Source organism: Rhinoderma darwinii, chromosome 12, assembly GCF_050947455.1.
Source record: "Rhinoderma darwinii isolate aRhiDar2 chromosome 12, aRhiDar2.hap1, whole genome shotgun sequence".
Classification (NCBI taxonomy): Eukaryota; Metazoa; Chordata; class Amphibia; order Anura; family Rhinodermatidae; genus Rhinoderma; species Rhinoderma darwinii.
In genome coordinates this window covers 5,052,260-5,062,979 of record NC_134698.1, presented here as the reverse complement: position 1 = coordinate 5,062,979, position 10,720 = coordinate 5,052,260, and the positions used below count along the sequence as shown (strand labels likewise).

General features: G+C 46.9%; 1 protein-coding gene and 1 non-coding gene across 2 annotated transcripts; one reads left to right on the top strand and one right to left on the bottom strand.

Moving 5' to 3' along the window:
• Positions 1-2,368: 2,368 nt before the first annotated feature.
• Positions 2,369-2,440, bottom strand: TRNAG-UCC (transfer RNA glycine (anticodon UCC)). Its single transcript has one exon. It is a non-coding gene; the product is annotated as a tRNA-Gly (tRNA).
• A 907-nt stretch (positions 2,441-3,347) lies between these two features.
• Positions 3,348-10,428, top strand: LOC142664945 (dnaJ homolog subfamily A member 1-like). The gene is made up of 8 exons (XM_075844405.1): positions 3,348-3,628; positions 5,514-5,648; positions 6,631-6,820; positions 6,954-7,058; positions 8,339-8,566; positions 8,849-9,079; positions 9,210-9,310; positions 9,844-10,428. Exons 2-8 carry the CDS (start codon positions 5,517-5,519, stop codon positions 10,066-10,068), a joined length of 1,212 nt encoding a protein of 403 aa, XP_075700520.1. The 5' UTR covers positions 3,348-3,628; positions 5,514-5,516; the 3' UTR covers positions 10,069-10,428.
• The last annotated feature ends 292 nt before the right edge of the window (positions 10,429-10,720 follow it).

The window sequence follows — 10,720 nt, the reverse complement described above, 5'->3', positions numbered from 1 at the left end:
TACTCAGCTAGCGAGAGAATGGCTCAGGAGGAGCAGACCCAAAGCTATTCATACATTGCATCTGGCCGGGGAGGGGAGGGTCCCATTATACGGCTGTGATTAACCCTTCACAGGAAGTTCTACATCTTCCCATGACAAGGTCATACTCATAACCACGTCCATAACAATGTATAGACCAGAACATATGTTCTCCCGCGTTTCCTAGAAAGTCACTTCCGTCCATGCAAACACAATACCTTGTACGTTTCGGCTTCTATCCCAATAACCTGATGATTTATCTTTTATCCAACATTTCCTTCCGATAAATGTAGAACTTTCCGTCATCATCTATATCTGTCCCCGTTGCAGCTTCCTCAAGGGTCCTCACCCGACTTTCTTGGAGTCCTAAACGGCAAATCTGCTTTAGGAACGGAGCAATGGAACTGATCACTGGTAACGAGGCAGATCAGGAGTCAGAACGAAGTTGTCACCCCGTTAACCCCGAAGCAGATATAATGAAAAACACCAAAGTGAATTTTTTTATTAATTGATAGAATATTCAAGGACTTTTTTTTAAATAAATTTTTTGAAGAGGTATTCGCTTTTGATGCGCCTCATGGTGCTTTATCATTACCGATCATGGGACAATCACACAATCATGATGAATGTTGAATTTAAATTCTAAAAATATGGGAATTTTTTTAAAATATACGGGAAAAAAAAATTATTATACCCAAAATTGTGCACATTGCCAAGACAACATTGTTGTCATTACATCTCTCCTACAGGACTTTAATATTTTCAAAACCCCAAAATGAGTGTGCATTGTGTGCCACCTAGTGGTCCATTGACTGTACTACAAGCTATATATCTAAACGAGTGCACGTAGTGTACCGCCGAGTGGTCTATTAACGGTACTGCAAGCAATATATCAAAAATGATTGTGCATAGTGTGCCACCTATTGGTCTATTGATTGTACTACAAGCTATATTTCTAAATGAGTGTGCATAGTGTGCCACCTAGTGGTCTACTAGCTGTACTACAAGCTATATATCTAAATTAGTGTGCATGGTGTGCAATCTATTGGTCTATTGACTGTACTACAAGCTGTAGATCTAAATGAGTGCACAGTGTGCCACCTAGTGGTCTATTAACTGTATTACAAGCCATATATCTAAATGAGTGCACATAGTGTGCCACCTAATGGTCTATTAACTGTACTACAAGCCATATATCTAAATGAGTGCACATAGTGTGCCACCTAATGGTCTATTAACTGTACTTAAACCTAATATATCTAAATGAGTGCACATACTATGCCACCTAGTGGTCTATTGACTGTACTACAGGCTGTATATCTAACTACTGTAGAATTGATGAGGTTAAGATGCAACCTGTCTCTTTTTTGCCCACGCTGGCAGACATTGGGGGAACTTTCGGGCAGCACCGTAGACATGAGCCGACAAATATCTTATGGTGAGCAGAACATTTACTGTTTTGCTGCCGCAACGATTTTTACACTTTCGCCATACACAAATAAATCTTTATTTAAAAAAAAATAAAATGATCATCATTCGACACCCTACAAGACTAAAATCATTCATTCGCAAATATTACAAGTCAATGCACCTCATGGTGGGCAGTCGTTTTATGGCCTTGATTCTGGACAACTTTGGCCACTCGTTGATTCCTCTTGTCTTGGTGGTGCCCTTACCTCATGGTGGGCAGTCGTTTTATGACCTTGACTGGATAATTTTGCTCACATCTGGATTGTTCTTGACTTCCTTCTCGGTGTATTGTCAATCTTGGCCAACAACTCTTGCTATGTGAACTTGACCTGTAGACCATCGCTTACTGGAGACTTCTTTAGCATTTGGTCAAGTATGCCCCTTGGGCAACCAATATCGGAGTAACGTTAAGGCCGAATGGCGCCAGTTTCGACCAATCTGGTCCTGAATGCAACAAGATCGTTCCATACTCAATTTTCATCCTTGGTAGTTTTCGGCTAGAACCTTCTCCTCCATCGTGGTGCCTTCTACTCTTTACGTCCGACATCTGGCCATTGCTGCTTTATTTACCCGTGTCACCGCCGTACGCTGAGAAGGGTGAACCCTATGACCCAAAACGAAAATGGGTTCCCACCACTTAGCGGGTATCCTGAATCGACTGCGCGTAACCTCCCCATGCCCTACGATGGCCACTCCTTAACCCTTTCACCACGTGGAACGGACGGCTTGACACTGAAATGATGATTATTTCATCGGATATCTGTACTTGGGGGCCTCTTTCGTCCACGACTTTAACCCTTTTTAATCTATCAACTAGATTTCGTTGAGAGATTATTTCCTAAAAGTCAAAAATAAGGGTTGGGGAAGAAAAAAAAGTCGCTGCGATGGCCGGGAATCGAACCCGGGTCAACTGCTTGGAAGGCAGCTATGCTCACCACTATACCACCATCGCTTACACGGGGTCAGCACTCTCAGAGTACAACTACATGAATCCCACCCATGCGTCCTCCCCTCCCCCCCCTGGTAAACTGATCCGGAGACCGTACTGCAAGGCGGTCTCATCAGTGAATGGAGGATACCACCGCGGGAAACCCTGGGGGGGGACATTCTTATGTCAGCGTGCAGTTACAAGAGCGAGAAGATCCCCCCCCCCCCCCCCCACCGGGATTCTCCACTCCTTATACATCGCTGATATTCAGAAATACTGCGGTTCGGAAGCCATATTGGTTGTCACCCAGCTTTCCCAGAAGCAGATAGAACTGCCAGTGCCGTCTTCGAGACGCAATCTTTATATCATAAATACATATATGATGTATAGGAATCCGATAGTTCAGAATATCCAATAATCCGGCATATACACACCCCAGCTACCTCCGGATTATCGGAATTTTACAGTATTTACATTTTGTATAGGTAAATTATATATGAGAAATTTTAAGCAAAGGTAAAGTGTCTGTCAAATCGACGCCTTCGTACTGCGCCTAATCCCACCAACCCCCCCAGCGGCTTCTGAGGAGATTCTGGGTCATACGGATAATTTACAGCGTCATTTGTCCCACTGCCTAAGAATGACCCGCTATCAAGCTTTAACAGATGGAGAGCAGGGTGGGCGTGGCTAGGACTACTGCTCACCGTAAGGGAGAAGGCGGGGTTACCGCTGAGTGGGCGTGGTTACAGTAACTGTCTGCTTCCAGAGGCTTCGAAAGGAAAGGCGGGAGATTAGAACGCCGACGATACTTCAATAACGCAGCAGGACATAGGCGTGGCTGCAGCTATGTCTTCTGTCATTGGTTGCTTAGAAGACACAGGCGTGGCTTAATCAAGGCTAGGGGGCGTGGAACGGCTTCCAGAGCTTTCCGACCGGCTGGGAAAACTATCATCGAAGGGGGGTGGCTAGGAAACCTTTCTGACACCCTGGTGGGCGCGGCTTGGCTGTTAAAGGGTGTGGTTTAGTACCTATAAGGAGAGTAGGCGTGACTTCGGCCTCAATTGAGAGGCTTGGGAACGACTAGCAGGCGTGGTTTCGTCGGTGAAGGGGCGTGGTCGTGCTTCCAGAGAGTTCGGAGAGGAATTAAAGGTACAGGAGTCGGGTGTTTTGGTGTGACGTTGCAGCTGGATTGGGCTTGGGGTCGGGTTACAGGTAAGAAAGCGCCCCCCAAACATATTATATAAGATGTTCTATAATGTCTCATGTGCTGACCCCTCCTCATATATGGCCGGCTCACTATAGAGGCTTGATAGAGTGCTAGCTCTTGGGCTCACCTAAGACGCTTACTCTATAATAGTCATGTGGTTGTATAGAATCTATACGGCAAGGGATGCAGGTTAAGGGGTTAATAATACCTTATTTATCTGTGCTCTTTGGTTACTATTCTTGTGTAATGCAGCAGAGGAGTCGTTACATTGTTGCAGTGCAGATGATGTGTTTCCTGTTTTCTTCAGATCTCTGCGGTTTTATATTGTAGATCACCAGAGACTCTTATGTGGCTCTACAGATGTAGCAGAGCTGAGTTTGTGCTCTTACATAGGACTGCCGGTTCATCTACTGCATTACATAGGACTGCCGGTTCATCTACTGCATTACATAGGACTGCCGGTTCTCCTGCTGCATTACCAGTGTTTCTATGAAGGAAAGTTCTGCGGCTTTCTGAATTAGTTGTACATGTTTTTCCATTTTTCAAGATCTCTGTTTGCTGTCAGTGAATGGTATCGATCTTGTTCACAAGCTAAAACCCCGTACGGACCTGATAATTTACACAGCTGAGAGTTTGTTACAATGGATCAGTCTACACCAGCGGTCGCCAACCTGGCGTTCTTCAGCTATTACAAAACCTCTCGTCGTCCAGTTTGACAGCCTGCTGGGAGTTCCAGTCCTGCAGTTGGAGACCTGAGTTCATTCTCCAGCTGGTAGTTTGCTACAATGTATCAGTCTGGAGCCCCGTTTTGGAGGGTTTAGACCTGGATACGATTGTAACAAACCCACAGCTGTGAGATGTATTGGATTTCTACGGGTTTTTCAGCTTCTCCCAGGATGTGGCCGTTCACTGACAGCAAGCAGATGTCTTGAAAATGGTGCAGAATTGAAACACAAAGTATGTTAGAAAGTTGTAGAACGGTTCATTATACGATGATCGCGCTATAATATTGCGCTGCCCCTTTAAATTATGATTTCGGCTCTTGACTGGGGGCCCCGGCACGTTGTGATCATCAAGAAATCTCCCATCATCCTCCGGGCCTGCGGAGCAAAGAACAAGACATTGGAGATGACCCCTTCACAAGGGAACGGAGACGCCATGATTACTTAAAGGGACAGTACACCAAGTCAGCCGTTTATAATAGTGTTGGAGCATTATAAGGGGAGCACTTCCTGTCACTCCTCAGTCTGAATTGGCTGATAACAGGAAACAATAGCTTACAATATCCTTGTGTCCCTTTAAAAGCGATTTTTATCAGAGGGGAGGGGCATATGTGATGCGCTACTTTTCATCCACCCCCAAATAGGTGGGGGCATGTCATAATCTGTTAGACCACCAGGGGGAGCTAGGTAGCAGTTCACCAGTAACGACCCCAGAGCGTTCTAATGTTTCACCTGATAATCGCCTCCGCTGCTCGATTGGATTTTTAGTGTACTGTCCCTTTAAATTATTTGAAAAACACATTTTACCGGGGCTGTATGAGAAGTAATGGCGTCGGGGTGTCAGGTGATGTTCTGTGTGGGCGTGTTTTCGCGTACACGTCTGACGAGCGCGGCGTCCTTGTGCCGGCGGATAATTATCCCGCAGTGTTTACCGGTCAGTTAATGTGTAATCCTGCGCCCGTCCTCACTGCTGTGCGGAGTAGTGGGAGAACTATTTGGTAATTCCTTTAATCCAGAATCCGATTGTCCGGAATACCTTCCATATGCTCGCTGCAGTGCATCGTGGGGGTTGTAGTGTGTTCTGTAGTCTGATATAAGGATGAAAACTCCATCTCCCACAATGCAATGCAGCGATGCACTAAGGACGCTTGGGTTTGTGTTTCCGCAGAACATGGTGATGGAGACGGCGTACTACGACACTCTGGGGGTCCCTATAGCCGCTTCTTGCGATGACATAAAGCGGGCGTTCAGGCGGCTGGCGCTGAAGTATCACCCGGACAAGAACCCCAATGCCGGTGAAAAGGTGGGTGAAACGTCCTGGCGCCGCTTCTCACTTCCAGAGGTTCACGCTGATCTCTGGTGGGTGGGATTATGACGGCTAGCTCCTCCTCCTCCTCTATGGGATCAGGCCTGATGAAGGATTTCGGAAAGCCGGGTGGCATCCAGTATGGTCACAGTTAAAGCTTTATTAGGGTTGTCCCTCAACTTTCCTAGTGAAATGGGAGCTAAAGGGGGTATAACTAGGACGGTTTTACCTTTCAGGAGTCTGAGCAAGCTGGGTGACATCTCTCCTTCTTATAAGAGCTATCTTGGTCACCATGCAGCAGAAAAAGGCGACTTTTTATAAACTTTTTGCTCTAGTCACATCCAAAGCTGCACTCAAAATTTTGCTGAATACCAAGTCTGATAACATTGCGCTAACAGTACTACCCCTGACCGCTTCGGTGAGATCCTGCTGCATTGCGTTTTAGGAGATGCCATTTTTATTTTATTTATCTTTTTAGTACAGTGCCTGGCGTAATCGCTACATCTCCCTCAATGCAATACGGCAGGGCTTGTACTTTAGTGATGCTGAAACAGGAGGAGGAAGAAGGTGTAAAGTCATTCAACCTAAAAAGGACCAAGAATTGTGAATGCAGCTCTGGTTGTGTTGTACTCCAGTCACATCCAAAGCTGCGTTCACAATTCTCAACGCCCAGGCTGCATGACCTTCGTTTCCTTCTTGTTCAGTGTCTCTACTACTGCTCTGCTGTAATGCATTGTGGGAGATGTAGCGGCTACACCAGGCACTGTACACTAGCAATAACTACATCTCTTGTAATGCAATGCAGCAGAATACCACGCATTATAGGCTCTCTGCTAAGTTTTTAGTTGTATGCCTCTCGGCGCAGTGGTTCTGGTACCAACTGATAACAGCAGAATTTTTCGGTGCAGCTTTGGCTGTGAATGGAGGATTAGATAGAAAACAGAGAATTTAGAGGCGGTCTCTTTTATTCTCTTTGCAGTTTAAACAGATCTCTAAAGCCTATGAGGTTCTGTCAGATTCCTGCAAGAGAGACCTGTACGACCGCGGGGGAGAGGTGGCGCTGAGAGACTGCTCGGGGGAAGGGAGCGGGCATCATGGCTCGTCCATGGACATATTCAGCGTCTTCTTTGGCAGCGGCTCCAGAAGTCGATCCCGAGGTGACCGGAGAGGTAATCAGATAAGTCCTCCGTATGTGTCCTGCAGCGCGGTTGCCCTTTCAGACAAACCCTTAATGTTTCCATTCACTGACTGCAAGCAGAGATCTGGCAGCTGCCTCACCCGGCTTCTCTCTTCTGTTCGCAGGCAGGACGGTCACCCACAGTCTTCAGGTCTCCCTGGAGGATCTGTACAACGGGGCAACGCGGAAACTCTCCCTCCAGAAGAACATCATCTGCCCCAAGTGTCAAGGTGGGCGCGCAGCGGGGGGGTCTCCACACCCCAATATGGCCGCCGCCGATTCTGGTCAAAACGACTCAAGCCCCTGAAGATCTAGACTGGTGGTCTTCAGCTTGTGGCTCCTGCTGTGCGGCTACGACTTACTGACGGCCGGAGACTGAGAGTTGTAGTGTCAGAAGCTGCAGACCACTGATCTCATTTCTGAGGGGATGTTTATATTGGCCTTGTTTGATGTTTTGAGACAGAGATAAGCGGCAACAGGTGTATTGGCGACAGAGATAAGCGGTGTCAGATAGTTCTATTGATTGAGAAGAAGAAAAAATACAACGTGCATCTTCAACCTAGTTTGAGGGGCTTTATATCGGCCTTATTTGATATTGGAGACAGAGATAAGCGGCGCCAGATGTTTTTCTCTCCCTCCTACATCAGTAATTATAACCTATAAAGCACTCCAAACTATATTGAAGATATATATGTTATAATTACTGATGTAGGAGGGAGAAATAAAAAACACCTGACGCTGCTTATCGCTGTCTCCAATATCAAATAAGGCCGATATAAAGCACCTCAAGCTAGGTTGAAGATATATATATGGAGGAGAGCGAGACGTTTACCCGATGCCGCTTATCTCTGACACTGATACATGCCGCCGCTTATCTCGGTCTCTATCAAACAAAGCCGATATATATCTTCAACCTAGTTTGAGGTGCTTTATATCGACCTTGTTTGATATTGGAGACCGAGATAAGCAGCACTAGGTGTTTGGTGACAGAGATAAGCGGCGTCAGGTGTATTTTTTTTCCCCCTCCTCCACCAATCTATATCCTATATCTTCAACCTATACGGGAAGGGGGCTGAAACACCTTTCAGCTCTTAGTAAAATCGCCCCCCCCCCCCCACACTGAGGAATAACTGTTGTGGGAAAAATCCTTTTGGCAGATATCTTGCGGTGTATGGCCCTTTAAGTACCAGTGCCCCCATAGTCAGATACGTGAAATAGAAAAAATTGCAGCGCTGTTCAGATGGGGAGGGGGTGAGGGATTATTTGCCCCCTGTGTGGCCGCTTTACCCCCTATTAGCACATATAAGGCTGACATTAGTGCAATGCTGCCACCTGCTGGTTCTTCAAGGTATCTACAAAAAAAATGTAACCACTTTTTATAGATGCCCCAACTCCACCCTGGTGTAGAGAGTGCCCCCTGGTGTAGAGAGTGCCCCCAATTATTACTTGGTAAGATGGATAATTCTGGATATTTGTATATTAACAATTTAAATGCCATTCTGCTCGGCAGGCTCCGGGGCCCGGCATGGGACAGGGGTTCAGTGCCCGAAGTGTCGTGGGACTGGCATGGAAAGACATATCCTGGGGCATATGCCAGGAATGATGCACTCCCTGCAGACCACGTGTTCAGAGTGCCACGGGCAGGGCGAGTCAATCAGGTCGCGAGATCGATGCCGTGTCTGTAATGGCCGGAAGGTGATCAGGGAGAAGAAGATCTTAACCCTGCACATAGACAAAGGTGAGTGCTCCCTCCGAGGTGCATGAGGATCACCCGCTTTAGATCTGATGGCAGTCTGCTTGCTGTCAGTGAATGGAAACACATGCAAAAAAATAACATAAAAATGCACCTCTGTATACTTATGCAAGTCACCAATTTTGACCCTTCCATGTTGAGAGTTGTAGTTTCACAATGGCTGCAGGTTTGATTACTGCTCTATAGGATTGGAGAGGGGTTTTTTTTCTTCTTAAAGGGACAGTACCCCATTTAAGGTAAATGTTAAGTTTGTGCGGTTCTCTTCAGGAATGAAGAACAGACATAAGATGATCTTTCATGGAGAGGGCGATCAGTCTCCAGGTCTTCACCCCGGAGATATCATCATCGTCCTGGAGCAGAAGGAACATCTGGTTTTCCGGAGGAAGGGCAATGATCTGATGATGAACATGGAGGTCGGGCTGGCAGATGCCCTGTGTTCCTGTAGACAGAAGGTCCAGACGCTTGATGGAAGGACGATCCTCGTCATGTCTCGGCCGGGTACAGTATATAGGACATAGGATTGGGGGTAGAGCTGCTGATAACAGATAGCAATAGATTGCCTATGTAGATAAGGCAGAGTGCAGGTGTTCTGTCCCTTTAAATAACGTCTTTGTTCTTTGTCATGTAGGTAAAGTCATCCGGCCCGGCGTTCTCAAGTGTATTCCAAAAGAAGGCATGCCCGTCCACCGAGATCCGTTAGAGAAAGGGAATCTCATCGTTCAGTTCCAGGTATTCTTGCGGCGGTCCCCTTCGCTGTGAGGCTCCTTTAAGGGGGCGCCCTTTACTCGTACCCACTCAGTGGTACAACAAGTCTTTTTTCCAATTTGACACTAATAAAATTCGCATCTTTCTAATATACTTGACGTTTAGTTTCCTCACCATTTAAAACATTTCTGCTTGCTGTCAGTGAATGGAAGAAAAAATATTTGCTTTAAAAAAAAAAATGTAGGCTTCACAGCTGACTGTTTGTCACAATTGTATCTGGTCAAGACAACCGCCCCTCTCCTGGTCGTTTGATACAATGTATCGGCCTAGGATATGATTGTAGCAAACCCTCTGCTGTGAGAAGTATGTGTTTGTGGATGTGCCACGTGGTTCTATTCCTTGACGGCAAGCTGAATTGTAAAAATGGTGAGGAAAAGAAACGCGCAGTGTAATTAATGCTTATTTGCCGTTTTGGGACGTCACCCGGATATCGGTAATAGGCGACTTTTGGCAGGCGCCGCGCACTGGTATCCACTATGGTTGTCGCTCTGTTCCAGGTAAAGTTCCCGGATCCGGGCTGGCTTCCTCTGGACAACCTGAAGCAGCTACAAGAATTGTTCCCACCCCGACCACAGCCAACCCTACCGGAAGACACCGAGGAGGTCGCCTTGTCCGGCTACGACCCTCGTGAAGACCACAAACATGGAGTCCGAAGAGAAGCTTACGAGGAAGACCGCGACGAGGAGTCTTACCGTCACCCGATGCAATGCCAGACCTCCTAGTCATCTGCCGGGGATCGGTACGAGAACCCAACCTGAAGATGGTCCAGAGAGGGTGGTGGTGGCCGATCATCTCCACTCCTAGCCGTGGATTCCACTTTCTTTCGTGGACTCCGTCTTCTTCTGGAGGCCAAATTTTTTACCCTCCGCTCAACTCTGCGAAGAGTCCAACGTTCCGATGGTGCTACGTCCTCCAGGTCCATGTCCCGAAGAAGCCCCTGGAATAGTCTTCTATCTGTGAGCCTGTAAGTAGGACTTTTATATCGGACTAGTTAACCCTTCATATTACCTGTGAGTGGTTTTGAAAAACTGATCGCTAGCCGGAACGGCACATAAGGAGTCCACTCGTTACTTCTGAGTACGGTCGCTTCCGGTCCGCCATCCCAAACTCGTTATTTATTTGCGTCCGGATATTGTAGGACGTTGTCTTCTGGAGGGAGGAGAACCGGAAGAAACCTTTCCAGGAGCGGAGGATGAACTACATGGACCATAAGGTCCACATTGACCGCCACGGTTTCCTGTCCTAAGTGCAATACTTCTGATCCAGCGCCAGCCTACGAAGCTGCTGGTCGGGAGGTCTACTGATCTGACGCCATCGTGTTTTACCGAGGAACGCCTTGTTCTCCGATGTGAATAAATCTTTGCTTTATAAGGT

Bases quoted from the DNA above. Each gene is read 5' to 3' on its own strand.
- LOC142664945 (XM_075844405.1), top strand. From the start codon at position 5,517: ATGGTGATGGAGACGGCGTACTACGACACTCTGGGGGTCCCTATAGCC. The intron at 7,059-8,338 runs GTGGGCGCGCAG...TCTGCTCGGCAG, and splicing joins CATCTGCCCCAAGTGTCAAG to GCTCCGGGGCCCGGCATGGG. The intron at 9,311-9,843 runs GTATTCTTGCGG...GCTCTGTTCCAG, and splicing joins ATCTCATCGTTCAGTTCCAG to GTAAAGTTCCCGGATCCGGG.